Raw genomic sequence first — 17,349 nt, 5'->3', positions numbered from 1 at the left:
ATCATCTACAAGTTGGTATCAAAACTTACGACTTGGAGTGTAAACAGTGCAACTTTTGATTTCTTATCGTCTCAGAATATACACTCCTGGAAATGGAAAAAAGAACACATTGACACCGGTGTGTCAGACCCACCATACTTGCTCCGGACACTGCGAGAGGGTTGTACAAGCAATGATCACACGCACGGCACAGCGGACACACCAGGAACCGCGGTGTTGGCCGTCGAATGGAGCTAGCTGCGCAGCATTTGTGCGCCGCCGCCGTCAGTGTCAGCCAGTTTGCCGTGGCATACGGAGCTCCATCGCAGTCTTTAACACTGGTAGCATGCCGCGACAGCGTGGACGTGAACCGTATGTGCAGTTGACGGACTTTGAGCGAGGGCGTATAGTGGGCATGCGGGAGGCCGGGTGGACGTACCGCCGAATTGCTCAACACGTGGGGCGTGAGGTCTCCACAGTACATCGATGTTGTCGCCAGTGGTCGGCGGAAGGTGCACGTGCCCGTCGACCTGGGACCGGACCGCAGCGACGCACGGATGCACGCCAAGACCGTAGGATCCTACGCAGCGCCGTAGGGGACCGCACCGCCACTTCCCAGCAAATTAGGGACACTGTTGCTCCTGGGGTATCGGCGAGGACCATTCGCAACCGTCTCCATGAAGCTCGGCTACGGTCCCGCACACCGTTAGGCCGTCTTCCGCTCACGCCCCAACATCGTGCTGCCCGCCTCCAGTGGTGTCGCGACAGGCGTGAATGGAGGGACGAATGGAGACGTGTCGTCTTCAGCGATGAGAGTCGCTTCTGCCTTGGTGCCAATGATGGTCGTATGCGTGTTTGGCGCCGTGCAGGTGAGCGCCACAATCAGGACTGCATACGACCGAGGCGCACAGGGCCAACACCCGGCATCATGGTGTGGGGAGCGATCTCCTACACTGGCCGTACACCACTGGTGATCGTCGAGGGGACACTGAATAGTGCACGGTACATCCAAACCGTCATCGAACCCATCGTTCTACCATTCCTATACCGGCAAGGGAACTTGCTGTTCCAACAGGACAATGCACGTCCGCATGTATCCCGTGCCACCCAACGTGCTCTAGAAGGTGTAAGTCAACTACCCTGGCCAGCAAGATCTCCGGATCTGTCCCCCATTGAGCATGTTTGGGACTGGATGAAGCGTCGTCTCACGCGGTCTGCACGTCCAGCACGAACGCTGGTCCAACTGAGGCGCCAGGTGGAAATGGCATGGCAAGCCGTTCCACAGGACTACATCCAGCATCTCTACGATCGTCTCCATGGGAGAATAGCAGCCTGCATTGCTGCGAAAGGTGGATACACACTGTACTAGTGCCGACATTGTGCATGCTCTGTTGCCTTTGTCTATGTGCCTGTGGTTCTGTCAGTGTGATCATGTGATGTATCTGACCCCAGGAATGTGTCAATAAAGTTTCCCCTTCCTGGGACAATGAATTCAAGGTGTTCTTATTCCAATTTCCAGGATTGTAGATGTTCATACCAGACGTAGGACAGTGTTGTGTTTTAACGCTGAGTGGCTCCCCTAAACCCGCTTGCATGTTCGATAGATAATTTCAGGCAAGCCAGCAGCAGTGTAGAGCAGAACAGTACGACAGCCGCAGGATTATCAGATACGTGGTGTGGACAGGGCGCACGGTCCTCAAGTGAAGAAACAGTTTAAGGGTCCCCCGCCATTTGTACCCCCGGTCGTGTTACAAGTTTTATGCGTGTCTGCTACCCATAACGCTATCCATATTTCGACAAAGGGATCGGATCGCAACGCCTAAGATAACGGCTATCACGCTTGCGGTACAGATTTTAATTGTGACAGGGTATTTTATTTACATTTGTTACTACAGAATATCATTGAATAGTATATGCATCTGCGGAATGGTTCCAGATGCAAATGGAAGTACTCATCCCTGATTTTGACTTCGATTATGCAATCAATTCCGATCAACCCGCCTCACACTACCAGCCGAGGTGTAACAAAAACTGGCTCTGAGCACTATGGGACTCAACTGCTGTGGTCATCAGTCCCCTAGAACTTAGAACTACTTAAACCTAACTAACCTAAGGACCTCACACACATCCATGCCCGAGGCAGGAGTCGAACCCGCGACCGTAGCAGTCGCACGGTTCCGGACTGCGCGCCTAGAACCGCGAGACCACCGCGGCCGGCGCCGAGGTGTAACACATTGGAAATTTGTGGTAAGTTCCTATGGGACCAAACTGCTGAGATCATCGGTCCCTAGGCTTACGCAGTACTTAATCTAACTTAAACTAACATGCATGCACGAAGGAGGACTCGATGGGGTGAGCAGCGCGAACCGTGGCAAGGCGCCTCAGGTTGCTAGGCTACCCCGCGCGGCGAATAACAGATCCCTTGAGGAACAGGGAGTGAAACCATCTTTGTGCACAAATAAGACCTGAACAAGATTACTCATTGCTTCAAAGCACAGTATACTATAATTTCGCCATGAAAGATATTCCCTTACATTTTCCTATGTACACAAGAGCCATCCCTGAAATTTTGTCAGATTGTTCAATGAAGAGTTGAATCATAAATTAAAATATGTGACTGTGACCAGCATGAAATTGGGAAAGTTCACGAAAGTGCTGTACGAAGAGATTTTAAAATCTGTCACTCTTCCTTACGTGGGCCAAGAATAATTTCTTTACATTTTATATACGTGGGGAGGGCAGACTAATCAGACATCTCATGGTCAAATCCTTGCAGATGAAAGAATTATCCCACTCAAATTACTCCACTTTGCCACCGCAATGATGTTTATTTTTGCAGGCTGGTCAACATCTTTACGAAAAAATTCAAACTTTCTGAAGAGTAACAGAGAAATATTTTCGAGGGAAAATTCTATAAAAATACATTCTTCAGTTACACATTAATTTTGTGCACCTGCTTTCACAGGTATGATCAAACACGCCTAGTTCGCATCGAAGTAGATCGAAGAAACAACGATCTTTTTGAATTTAAAATAAGTGTGTTTTCCGTTATCGCTTCTGAAAAATCGGTGTGCGTGCTAGGCAACAGCTTTTTTAAACCTGCATATTGCTTTATGAATTTTTGTTTCACTTGTTTCTACGACAAATACCATCCAGCAAACGATACCGAGCAAGACGGTTCTGTAATCTCAAGAACATTCGTTGCAATGCTTGATTTAGTAATGAAATTACCACCCCGAAAATGACTATTTGTGAATAATTTTGAATGACATATACTAATTAATGAAATTATGTACGATGAAATTGAAAAAAAGGAAAGAAAAATGTACATAATCAGGGTTGGAAAGCGTGTCGCCGGCTTGGTAGCCGTAAATATTAGCCACTGCTCTACGCTATAGCAGACAACAATAAAATTTCAACATGGATTTTCTTGGAAACTGAGGGCCGTCGCATGAAAAGCCGTTAACCAGATTCTGAAGACAGCTCTGTCTACAACTTACCCATGACTCAAGAAAATACGTGATTAACAGGCCTCATGGTCCCCTTGTAAGTTGTGTGTGGTCCGCGAGAGCTATTTTATTTCGCCCAGGGTAAGTGGAACTTCTACATTCCAGGACAGTTGTCTTGCCTGAAGCTCCACATCCATGCGAAACTACATTTCTAGGAGGCCATCCAAAAATTGATGAAATTGCGAAATAAGAATGAAAAAGTCTAAGAAAAACCTACGATCCCACTAATATAAACAGCACAAGTATTAAAGGAAAAACTGAGGACCTACACACAGCACTAGACAAGTTCACTGTTACATAGAAGACGCTTGAAGTTCTTTGGCCTCTCCCACAGAATGGACAACACTAGATTAACAAAAATAACTGCTTGATATATTGAATTCAAAAAAGGTAAAAATTACTTGGTTAGCAGAAATTAAGCAGGACTAACAAGAAATGAATGCCACAGAAGATACTATCAGAGAACGCAAAGTCTTTGGAATTCTAGTTGCAAATCACACATTCCCATTAAAAAGAAAAGAAGTGGACAGTGGAACACGGCGAATTCATAGAGAGATTTTGAGAAGAGACGAAGAAAATGAAGTTGTCAGAAGAAGCTGCCGTGTTCAAACGCGCTCTTTAATTGAGCATAACGAAAGGACGAGGATTGATCTACCAATGCTCGAACGTTACGGGAATCTCCGCGACTGTACAACTGCAGTAAATTGCAATGTTAATCAAATAGCGAAAGACAAATTTAGATTTCCTTGGCTTTGGTAAATAAGTAGTTAGTCTTCACCAAACACTGACCGAAAATTTATCACGTAAGTGTAGTAAATGACTAGCAGGCAATCATTTCATTATTTCGTTTATTTTGTGAACAGGTTTAGAGCTAACCGCCCATCGTCAGATTTTTTTGCTTCCACATCGTGTTTTGCCGGCTTATCCCACATCTCTGCAAAAAGATAAGCTCGTAATAGCTTCGGCAATGTATTTTACTTTCTGCTTTCATGACGTCAATGACACAAGACTTTCACCACTTGCATGCTGAAACGTTGCTTGACTGCATTTTTGCGTCGTTGCTCTTTGCTAGTGCTAGTAGTAATTTTACGAAACATATTTTGGGATTATAGTGTTGTAAACATTTGCATGGCGAAAGTGTAAGACCACTAGTAGCTTGAAAGGCGGAAGAATAAAAGAAGTTCCCTAAGTATTCACGTGCTTAATCACTGTGGATATAAATACCACCCCATGGGAAGCCGGCAACATGACCTGGATGAAAACAGTGGCACATTCAGGTATTTAACGTGCTGGGCAACGGGCTCTGACATGAAATTTGAAACTGGTTATGGCACTCAAAATATGCTACGCTTCTACTGTCCTCACGCTAAGGCGGAATCCTCCTTCCATAGATCAAAATAAACATAATAAAAATTCGAATTCTTCTTCGTTGTTTTCTACATGTTTACTGCAGTTAATGTCTCCTGGAACTCATACGTAATTATGTACGTCGATTATTTACAAACGTTGTGAAATACAATCTCTACCATTCTATAGCTGAGTCACGAATACATCTACTTCATTATTCTGTCTCACAGAGACAACGAAGAACTAGACAACACCTCAATCCATCTGTGACTCTAGTATTGAACTCTGTGGCTGTAGGTTAAATTAACTAAGAAAATGCAGCTACTAGTCGCTTTTCCATTGAATTTACACATGGAAACACCAAAAACACGACACATTACCACTATTAATATGGTGTATAAAAACCGCCGTTAAGCCGGCCGGGGTGGCCGAGCGGTTCTAGGCGCTACAGTCTGGAACCGCGCGACCCCTACGGTCGCAGGTTCGAATCCTGCCTCGGGCATGGATGTGTGTGATGTCCTTAGCTTAGTTAGGTTTAAGTAGTTCTATGTTCTAGGAGACTGATGACCTTCGAAGATAAGTCCCATAGTGCTCAGAGCCATTTGAACCAAGCCAAAAACCGCCGTTAGCATCCGAAACAGCTTTCAGTCGTCTCGGAATGGACAACTAGTGGTCCTGATCGCCTTGGAACACAGCGTCACCATTGTGGAATAAATATTGTACCATGCGATGGACCTGATAACCCAAAATTGTCACATAATCCTTGATGGTAATATGACCTTGCAGAGTAACTATGGGGTCCACGGAATACCACGATATGGCTGCCCAAATCATCACTAAACTTCCACCGTGTTTCACTTTTCGACATAAAGATCAGAAGCTGAAAGTATTATGATACAAGACTCACCGGAGCAAATGACATTCTTCCATTGCTCCAAAGACCAGATTTTATGGTTTCGGCATTTGTATCAATGAAGTGAGGTTTCAGAATTCCAGCTAACCCTGCAATTCCTTGCTTATAGAGCTGCCTTAACGTTGTTTTGGTGTTGATAGGGTCCGAGGGTGCAACATTCAGTTCAGTAGCGACTTTTGCAGCTGTCGTCATCTTCATTTTCGTCACAGCCCTCTTCAATGACCGTCTGTCACGATTGTTCAAAACACATTTCCGTCCGCCTTGGGACTTAGCGGATGATGCTATTGATGGTATTAACAGTGGCCTTAGACTGTTTGCCGATGATGCTGTAGTCTACAGGAAAGTAGTATCACACGAAAGTTGTGAACAAATCAATGACGATTTGCAGAAAATAAATGCGTGGTGTAATGACTGGCAGTTATCTCTCAATATTAGCAAGTGTAACCTACTGCGTATAAGAAGGCGAAAATCCCCATTAACGTAAGAGTACAAAATAAATGCCCAGTCTTTGGAAGCGGTAACGTCCGTCAAGTATCTGGGTGTGACTATTCGAAATAAGCTCAAATGGAATGATCAGATTGCACAAGTAATGGGTAAGGCGAACTCTAGATTGCGGTTTATTGGTAGAATCCTGAAGCGATTCAGTCCTTCAACAAAGGAAATAGCTTACAGTACGTTAGTTCGTCCAGTCTTGGAGTATTGTTCGTCTGTATGGGACCCTTACCAGTTGGGTCTGATTGAAGAGATTGAGAAGGTCCAAAGAAGAGCGACATTTAGCGATATTTAGCCATCGCGAAACCGTTACAATCTCATAGAAAGTTTGAAGTGGGACACACTTGCAGATACACGGTGCGCTAAACAGAAGAGGCTGCTCACTAAATTCCGAAATCCGATCTTCACCGAGGATGTAGAGCATCCAACTTTCAAATCGCGCGATGATCATGATTCAAAGATAAGGGAAATAAGAGCTCGTACTGAGGTGTTCTGTCGTTTTTCCCTCGCGCGATTCGCGAGTGGAACAGAGGGGGGGGGGGGGGGGGGGGATATAACTTTGGTGCGAATTGCGCCCTCCGCCACAGAGTGGCTAGCGGAGTATATATGTAGATGTAGATGTTTTCCCGCTTTCTCTGTGTGCTGCATAAATCTTCGATATTGTGCCTCTTGAAACACAAAGCACTTCAGCTGCCTTAGCACCCACATATGAGCACCACCTGTTTGCACATGTTCGAATTCACTTATCTCCGACATAATGTACTCACAGCTACAGAGAACGCTGTTGTTACTAAGACTGGCACGTGCAACATATTGAGAGCACTGCACGTGGGTCATTCGCGGTCGAACATTACAGCGCAACATTCAGCCTTGACTAGCACCTGCATTTGTGTTCAGGCATGCATTTCTTGCGGTTTTTTCATATTTTTCTCCAACACTCGTACGTAATTATATGTTTCAGGTTAACACTTCCCGAATATGTCGATTGTATTTTGAATGGAGCAGCCGCCTCTGTTATGAATTCTTTGGCGCCTTGTGATGTTATATGCATATCACATTAATTTTTATAAACACCGGTACACTGTTAGAGCGTGGTATCAGCGATGCGACGATCTTATGACCCTGCCTGAGTTACGTACAAAACAACGAAACAATGAGCTACAGTATACAGAATAATGGCAGCTGCAACATTCAAAATGCAACCCATATAAAAATAATAGTGATTAATAAGAACTGTGCTAACTGAAGATGGGTGAAAACAATATACGCGTTTTGTGGTACAGCATTTGAAACAAAAATGAGTAGTTGTTTTATTTTCTCAAATGGAGTAAGAAAACGTCTTTCGTTATGGGTACATAGTATTGACTGGAAGGTTGTAGGTGCTAGTATTTAAGTATGTTGAATTTTGAACCGTAATTTGCTTTACCATTCAGATTGCACCGATTTGGCGGAATCTTCCGGTGGCAGAAAATGTTGTTGTAGTCTAACAACAACAAATATAGTCACTGCTATTGTCTCCGGGATTTGGTCCCTGTTCGCAAGCGAGTGTCTCTGAAATTTTTACGCACATAACAAGTGTGCCGGTGACTGGAATCTATAGATTAGCTGCCGCTTATTTTGCGTTCTTTTCAAAGGGCAGTTCATTTTGTATTATCAAATATGGTTTTTAGTTTTTGATTACAAATTATGTTTTGTTATTACCTATTTTCCTGTATAAATAATTGATTGAAATAATGAAATCACTTTCATGATAAAAATTTCCAAATACATAATATCGAATGCAACACGTTTTAAATATTAAGGCAACAGGTTCAATAAATACAACAATAAACAAATAAATATAAGATATAATTATACAGGGTGTTACAAAAAGGTACGGCCAAACTTCCAGTAAACATTCCTCACACACAAATAAAGAAAAGATGTTATGTGGACATGTGTCCGGAAACGCTTAATTTCCATGTTAGAGCTCATTTTGGTTTCGTCAGTATGTACTCCAACGTGATCAAATTGTAAATTTTCACAATCAACATGTGTGGACTGACGAGAATCCGCACGAAATTGTGCAATCACGTCATCAACACAGATTTTCTGTGAACGTTTGGGCAGGCATTGTTGGTGATGTCTTGATCAGGCCCCATGTTCTTCCACCTACGCTCAATGGAGCACGTTATCATGATTTCATACGGGATACTCTACCTGTGCTGCTAGAACATGGGCCTTTACAAGTACGACACAACATGTGGTTCATGCACGATGGAGCTCCTGCACATTTCAGTCGAAGTGTTCGTACGCTTCTCAACAACAGATTCGGTGACCGATGGATTGGTAGAGGCGGACCAATTCCATGGTCTCCACGCTCTCCTGACCTCAACCCTCTCGACTTTCATTTATGGGGGCATTTGAAAGCTCTTATCTACGCAAACCTGGTACCAAATGTAGAGACTCTTCGTGCTCGTATTGTGGACGGCTGTGATACAATACGCCATTCTCCAGGGCTGCATCAGCGCATCTGGGATTCCAAACGATGGAGGGTGGATGCATGTATCTTCGCTAACGGAGGACATTTTGAACATTTCCTGTAACAAAGTGTTTGAAGTCACTCTGGTACGTTCTGTTGCTGTGTGTTTCCATTCCATGATAAATGTGATTTGAAGAGAAGAAATCAAATGAGCTCTAACATGGAAAGTAAGCGTTTCCGGACACATGTCCACATAACATATTTTCTTTCTTTGTGTGTGAGGAATGTTTCCTGAAAGTTTGGCCGTACCTTTTTGTAACACCCAGTATAGCACATAAGTAAATTCGCTGTTAAAAGTGGCTTCAAGTCTCTTATGAGAACACATTACATGGACTCCAAACACGCAGATCTCGAATGCGTCACGGCGAAATATGGTAACGTCACCCATGTTCAACACTTCAAGCACATAGGTGAACTTATCGGAAATGCGTAAAGCATACACTATCGCTTGTAATACTCACAACAAGAAATCCCTTTCCACAAAATGCAAACTACGCCACTAACAGATAGTCGTTCTATCAGAAGCACTCTTCGCAGTTAAGACATCATCATTAACCACCAATATCAAAGCCAACAAGAAAATGGAACGACGAATATTGCAGAAAATATTCAGATCCAACCTCCAAGACGGTATTTGAGCGCGTAAAAGCTTTGAGAACTTGTATTTTCTGGCAGAACGATTTAGTTTCGTTGCACGCGACAGACGTCTGAAATTTTATTAACATGTAGCACGAATGGGCGACACGATTAAGCATGAAAACCTTCAACATCATAAACACTCATCGAAAAAGCAAAGTTCGATAGCTATCCGAAGCACGAAAAGATTTCACTCGCGACTATATAGACGCGTTACAGACGGAAGATAGACTCTCAGAAGTTCGCAGCCTTGCTGACACAAAGGACTCCGATACAGTAAATCGTGTCGCCGCTAGAACAACAACAGATCCGTGTGACGGGGTGAGTAAATTTTGGGGTAAAACTTTACAAGGGGTCATCCGAGCTCTAACTTCGATGTCTAAGTTGTTAACACCTGTCGCAAGAGATCATGGGAAGTTACGATGCCCCAATAAAGTGTGTAGGCCCTCTGCTGTCACTAATCTCTATAAACGGTTTAGGAGTCAATACGAACGGCCGTCTTAGATTTTTTGGAGATGATGCTGTCCTTTACCAACGATTAAAGTCATCAGAAAACAAATAATAATTACAAATTGATTTAGACAAGATATCTGAATGGCGCGAAAAGTGGAAACTGATTGTAAATATTGAAACGGGTGAATTCATCCACATAAGATCTAAAAGATACTCATTAAATTTCGGTTACACGTCAAATTACCCAAACCTAAGGGCTGTCAGTTCAACCACATACATATGGATAATAATAATGAACAGCTTAAGCTGGACCGATTACAAAGAAAATTTTGTGGGGAAAGCGAAAAAAATATGCCTACACTACGTTTATCTGTCCTCTTTTGCACTATTGCTGCGCGGTATGGGATCTTTACCATATAGGATTGACCGAGGAAATCGAAAAACTCCAAAGAAGGGCAGCTCATTTCGTATTATTGGGAAATAGTGGAGAGAGTATCACTAATGTCACACGAGAGTGGGGTGGCAAACTTTAACACAAAGGCGTTTTCCGTTGAGGCGAGATCTTTTCATGAAATTTCAATCGCCGAGTTTCACCTCCGAGTGCAAAAATGTTTTGTTGACGCCCTCCTACAAAATGATCATCGTAATAAAAGAACAGAAATCAGAGCTCATGAGGGAGGGAAAGATTTAAGTGTTCGTGTTTTCCGCACGCTGTTCGAGAGTGGGACGGTAGAGAAACAGTTTGAAAGTGGTTTGATGGATCCTCTGCCAAGCACTTGACTGTAAATTGCAGAGTAGTCATGAAAATTTAAATGTACGAAAGAGGAACAGGTTTTTAAAGATAGCGTTTTTATTTTCTAATTTTGCCGATCTTGGCGATTATCGATATACACTCCTGGAAATGGAAAAAAGAACACATTGACACCGGTGTGTCAGACCCACCATACTTGCTCCGGACACTGCGAGAGGGCTGTACAAGCAATGATCACACGCACGGCACAGCGGACACACCAGGAGCCGCGGTGTTGGCCGTCGAATGGCGCTAGCTGCACAGCATTTGTGCACCGCCGCCGTCAGTGTCAGTCAGTTTGCCGCGGCATACGGAGCTCCATCGCAGTCTTTAACACTGGTAGCATGCCGCGACAGCGTGGACGTGAACCGTATGTGCAGTTGACGGACTTTGAGCGAGGGCGTATAGTGGGCATGCGGGAGGCCGGGTGGACGTACCGCCGAATTGCTCAACACGTGGGGCGTGAGGTCTCCACAGTACATCGATGTTGTCGCCAGTGGTCGGCGGAAGGTGCACGTGCCCGTCGACCTGGGACCGGACCGCAGCGACGCACGGATGCACGCCAAGACCGTAGGATCCTACGCAGTGCCGTAGGGGACCGCACCGCCACTTCCCAGCAAATCAGGGACACTGTTGCTCCTGGGGTATCGGCGAGGACCATTCGCAACCGTCTGCATGAAGCTGGGCTACGGTCCCGCACACCGTTAGGCCGTCTTCCGCTCACGCCCCAACATCGTGCAGCCCGCCTCCAGTGGTGTCGCGACAGGCGTGAATGGAGGGACGAATGGAGACGTGTCGTCTTCAGCGATGAGAGTCGCTTCTGCCTTGGTGCCAATGATGGTCGTATGCGTGTTTGGCGCCGTGCAGGTGAGCGCCACAATCAGGACTGCATACGACCGAGGCACACAGGGCCAACACCCGGCATCATGGTGTGGGGAGCGATCTCCTACACTGGCCGTACACCACTGGTGATCGTCGAGGGGACACTGAATAGTGCACGGTACATCCAAACCGTCATCGAACCCATCGTTCTACCATTTCTAGACCGGCAAGGGAACTTGCTGTTCCAACAGGACAATGCACGTCCGCATGTATCCCGTGCCACCCAACGTGCTCTAGAAGGTGTAAGTCAACTACCCTGGCCAGCAAGACCTCCGGATCTGTCCCCCATTGAGCATGTTTGGGACTGGATGAAGCGTCGTCTCACGCGGTCTGCACGACCAGCACGAACGCTGGTCCAACTGAGGCGCCAGGTGGAAATGGCATGGCAAGCCGTTCCACAGGACTACATCCAGCATCTCTACGATCGTCTCCATGGGAGAATAGCAGCCTGCATTGCTGCGAAAGGTGGATATACACCGTACTAGTGCCGACATTGTGCATGCTCTGTTGCCTGTGTCTATGTGCCTGTGGTTCTGTCAGTGTGATCATGTGATGTATCTGACCCCAGGAATGTGTCAATAAAGTTTCCCCTTCCTGGGACAATGAATTCACGGTGTTCTTATTTCAATTTCCAGGAGTGTATATACATAGAGTGTGTCCCTCCTATGAATCGTCAGGTGCGTTTTCGCTGGTGTTTCGGCAGATATCTGCAATTTCGTTTTCTAAATGTGTAGCTGGGGTTGTTCCAAACAAATACTGTACATCGCATCTTTCAAACAAAGCCCCGACTCAGCGGAAAGCGTCGGTTTGTTTCTCATTAACAAACAAAGGTTTTAAAGCGAACTTTTACGTGCCTGTTCGATGGAGCGGTTTCAAATTAATGTGATTTATTCCTCTTATGGACATGTGTTAACAGGGACAGTGAAATACGAAGAATAACCAGCTTTCCAGTAGCGAATGAGCAGCGCTGTTGCATGGCGGTGCTGTCGCTGTTGTAGTACCGGCTATTCTTCGTATTTTACTGTCACTGTTAGGACATATGCTTAAAACGCATATCACATTACACTAATTTGGGACCGCTCTTTCGAATGGGCACATGAAATTATGTTTTTAAAATAATTTTGTTCGTAATAGAAAACAAACCCCGTTGACGTTGGGCGTCGTTTGAAAAATGTGATGTACAGTTTTGCTTTGGGCTGACTCCAGCTATACACTGCAAAAACGAAATTGCAGGTCTCTGCTGAAACACAAGAGAATATGCGCCTCACGATTCTGCACACCCTGTATATTACCACCGGGCGAGATGACACAAAAATTCCAGTCCTACCATTCTTCTCACTCTATTATACCGGCACGGTAGCTGAAGAAAGAACAACAGAGAGAAAGAATAGAGAAGTATTGGGAACCTAAGGAAAAGGATGATGTTATAAATCAGCTGCTTCACGTGGTCCTGACTTGACTAAATACAAATATAAGTAAATGTGGGATGAGACTAGAGAAGGAATATGGACTTACTTCTCGTAATCGTAGTCGAGGCAGGCGGTCATGTTTATCGCCAGCTGCTGGTGCAGAGGGCAGCACTTGTTGACGCGCACCACTAGCGGCTCGGACGCGCTGCACTGCTCCACAGCCGCCACCACCATCGCCACCAACACAGCGACCACCACCATCTCCGGCGAGCTCCTGCTACTCTGGACCACCGTGCCGCACTTGCTTATATGTCCGTCTCACTCTTACACCACCACACCACCACTCCGATCGCACTCTATCAGGTAAAATTCCTCTCTGGCTAACCTTCTTACCTCACTTCGTCGGGAGGTCACTGTCTGGGAGGAAGTAACACGATGAAACACCCTTCCCAAAAAAAAAAAAAAAAAAAAAAAAAAAAAAAAAAAAAAAAACACGTGTGGAAAATCTTCACTGCAGACTCTAGTCGTGCGAAAAGCTGTGTCTAGCTAAAGAATTCAGACACAGTTTTGATGACTTGTTCACAGCACAAAGCTGTCACCTGCAGAAATATTACTGTCACGCTAACCGCACTTTCTCCCCCGGCCTAAGCACCGTTACAACGCGTTCGACAGGCACACTGCGTCCCACTGGGTATGTTTACAGTTCATGCTCGTTCACATGAAGTCCGGCAAGAAACACGCTACGATCGTCGTCGTACTGCATTACTCGCCATTGTAAACAACGATTTTCACACGACGGCATCGGTATGCGGATACCAGTTTTCACATTTTGTTTTCTAAAAGAAAAGTGACTCTCCACGAAATTTCTGTTCTGTCTAGAGTCAGTGAAACGCGAAGTTTAATGACGCGTATTCCTACTATCGAAAGCAGATTGTGACACCGCACATCCCCGTGGTGACTGGCTAATTAGAGCTGTAAGACAGTCCTTAAGAACGGGACGAGCTACAACTTGCTTAGAAAGACAATATCAAACATTGGAATTCATGCATTACAGTTTCACGCTAGGAAACTGAAACCTAATATCGTTCATCAAATGTTTTCCTGAACGAACAAGATAGGATCTGCACAGCCGTAAAAGTGAATTACATTCGAACTACAATTAATGATTCAAGAACTGTTCTGGATATCAGTGTGAATGATCTGACGTAAATCGCCTTGAATAAAATAAATTTGATAAGTTCAGAGTGTAAATAAACTCGTGAATTAGTTTAATAAAACCTACCCGATCTAGACATAGAACAGATTTATGACTGCAAAAACTCGACCACCTGCGACGTATTTGTTTGAGTTTCCAGCAAAGAAGCTGAGGGAAAGAGACGTAGCAAATTCTCTCTTAAAAGTACGACGGTACTAAGAGTTCCGTGTGTCAGTTAACAAAACTCTCAAATGAATTATTCGTAAGGAAATACGGGCGTTTAAGGAACGTTAGACTCCGCCAGAACAGTGGAAGAGATAACAGGAATACTGTCCGTCAGCGATATGAGAACCACAGTTGGAAGCGTCTAGCCTAGAGATGTTACAATGGCTTTCTGCTTGTAGGTTTCAACCCGTTACGCGTTAGCGGTTCCGTTAGTGAAACTGTATGTACGAGTACCACAGTAGAGTTTGTTCTACAGATGAAAGTTCATCTTCTCTATTGTCAATTTCCTAGTCTCGTTCCCACCCGATGGTGTTGTCTGACAGCAGCTTTTTGTGTCATATATCTGTCCTACTATTGTATCGACTTTTGTGAATCGCGAAATACTGAGTAGCCGGTAATGTATTCTTCAGCAACTTTACCCGTCGACGAACGTTTGAACTGCGATACTGCCGCTGCTGGCAACAAAGTTCGAAAACTCTGTAGCGCGACAGAAGACTGACGAAATAACTTTTCTATCTTTTCGCTGATATAGATATGTAAATATGCATTCGAATTCTCAAACGTGTCTGCAGCCTGTGTGAGGGCGTTAGCAGCTAAACACACTGGTAACGGTCGTTAGTCACGTCGGTGGAAGGTGAGTAATCCCAGGCTCGGGACGCCGCTGTGCTGCGAGTACGCCCACTCGTTTAGCGAATGGACCGGAGCGGGTAGAGGCGCCTGCTACACGCGAGCGTCTGCAGCCCCTCGCTTCTTGCAGTGGAGGCGCGGCTGCCACAGGCGCACAGCGCGGACCACGGACTGGAGGCGGCTGGCTGGTGCGCCGGTGCCCGTCCACCGCCGATGGACTCCCGCCAGCCGAACACTGCCGAGCAGAGCCGACGGCGCACGAGCCTGCCCTGCCGGGAGAAACTCTCGGGGATTCCCAGGTCAGGCCCGCGAGGCCAGCCAGGCCCATTCAGGGTTTACTCTCTACAGCCTCGTCTGGCCGCCTCCACTTCCCGTCTCTTATCACTGTCGCTCTTTCACTTTATGCCGTCCAATACACACACACGCACACACACACACACACACACACACACACACACACACAAACACTCGAAACCGAGTCAAATCTGGTTAGCTTCACATTTCAGTGACCAGTGCAGCCATCCATCTAATACGCCTCAGAAATGTAAAATTAATTGTTGGTAAGGCGGGTGCCAGGTTGAGATTCATTGGGGGCTTAAAAAACATTCGTTCGACCTATACCTGAGTATTGCTCATCAGTGCGGGATCCGTACCAGGTCGGGTTGACGGAAGAGATAGAGAAGATCCAAAGAAGAACGGCGCGTTTCGTCACAGGGTTATTTGGTAAGCGTGATAGTGTTACGGAGATGTTTAGCAAACTGAAGTGGCAGACTCTGCAAGAGAGGTGCTCTGCATCGCGGTGTAGCTTGCTGTCCAGGTTTAGAGAGGGTGCGTTTCTGGATGAGGTATCGAATATATTGCTTCCCCCTACTTATACCTCCCGAGAAGATCACGAATGGAAAATTAGAGAGATTCGAGCGCGCACGAAGGCTTTCTGGCGACTGGAACAGAAAAGGGAGGTTATGACAGTGGCACGTAAAGTGCCCTCCGCCACACACCATTGGGTGGCTTGCGGAGTATAAATGTAGATGTAGATGTAGTAGCTACCGTCATTCATGAAATACACTCCTGGAAATGGAAAAAAGAACACATTGACACCGGTGTGTCAGACCCACCATACTTGCTCCGGACACTGCGAGAGGGCTGTACAAGCAATGATCACACGCACGGCACAGCGGACACACCAGGAACCGCGGTGTTGGCCGTCGAATGGCGCTAGCTGCGCAGCATTTGTGCACCGCCGCCATCAGTGTCAGCCAGTTTGCCGTGGCATACGGAGCTCCGTCGCAGTCTTTAATACTGGTAGCATGCCGCGACAGCGTGGACGTGAACCGTATGTGCAGTTGACGGACTTTGAGCGAGGGCGTATAGTGGGCATGCGGGAGGCCGGGTGGACGTACCGCCGAATTGCTCAACACGTGGGGCGTGAGGTCTCCACAGTACATCGATGTTGTCGCCAGTGGTCGGCGAAAGGTGCACGTGCCTGTCGACCTGGGACCGGACCGCAGCGACGCACGGATGCACGCCAAGACCGTAGGATCCTACGCAGTGCCGCAGGGGACCGCACCGCCACTTCCCAGCAAATTAGGGACACTGTTGCTCCTGGGGTATCGGCGAGGACCATTCGCAACCGTCTCCGTGAAGCTGGGCTACGGTCACGCACACCGTTAGGCCGTCTTCCGCTCACGCCCCAACATCGTGCAGCCCGCCTCCAGTGGTGTCGCGACAGGCGTGAATGGAGGGACGAATGGAGACGTGTCGTCTTCAGCGATGAGAGTCGCATCTGCCTTGGTGCCAATGATGATCGTATGCGTGTTTGGCGCCGTGCAGGTGAGCGCCACAATCAGGACTGCATACGACCGAGGCACACAGGACCAACACCCGGCATCATGGTGTGGGGAGCGATCTCCTACACTGGCCGTACACCACTGGTGATCGTCGAGGGGACACTGAATAGTGCACGGTACATCCAAACCGTCATCGAACCCATCGTTCTACCATTCCTAGACCGGCAAGGGAACTTGCTGTTCCAACAGGACAATGCACGTCCGCATGTATCCCGTGCCACCCAACGTGCTCTAGAAGGTGTAAGTCAACTACCCTGGCCAGCAAGATCTCCGGATCTGTCCCCCATTGAGCATGTTTGGGACTGGATGAAGCGTCGTCTCACGCGGTCTGCACGTCCAGCACGAACGCTGGTCCAACTGAGGCGCCAGGTGGAAATGGCATGGCAAGCCGTTCCACAGGACTACATCCAGCATCTCTACGATCGTCTCCATGGGAGAATAGCAGCCTGCATTGCTGCGAAAGGTGGATATACACCGTACTAGTGCCGACATTGTGCATGCTCTGTTGCCTGTTTTTATGTGCC

The 17,349-nt window shown here is 46.5% G+C and overlaps 1 protein-coding gene across 2 annotated transcripts in view; it reads right to left on the bottom strand.

Moving 5' to 3' along the window:
* Positions 1 to 13,280, bottom strand: part of LOC124711255 (probable G-protein coupled receptor Mth-like 1) — a 369,949-nt gene extending 356,669 nt beyond the window's left edge. For both annotated transcript variants that reach the window (XM_047241226.1, XM_047241227.1), the window contains exon 1: positions 13,038 to 13,280. In XM_047241226.1, the coding sequence (XP_047097182.1) occupies positions 13,038 to 13,192 (155 nt within the window). In that variant the 5' untranslated portion in view covers positions 13,193 to 13,280. The remainder of the gene's footprint in view (positions 1 to 13,037) is intronic.
* Positions 13,281 to 17,349: the final 4,069 nt, after the last annotated feature.

Source organism: Schistocerca piceifrons, chromosome 8 (genome assembly GCF_021461385.2).
Source record: "Schistocerca piceifrons isolate TAMUIC-IGC-003096 chromosome 8, iqSchPice1.1, whole genome shotgun sequence".
Taxonomy (NCBI): domain Eukaryota; kingdom Metazoa; phylum Arthropoda; class Insecta; order Orthoptera; family Acrididae; genus Schistocerca; species Schistocerca piceifrons.
The sequence above is the reverse complement of the archived record's forward strand: the minus strand, read 5'-3'. Positions and strand labels throughout refer to the sequence as shown.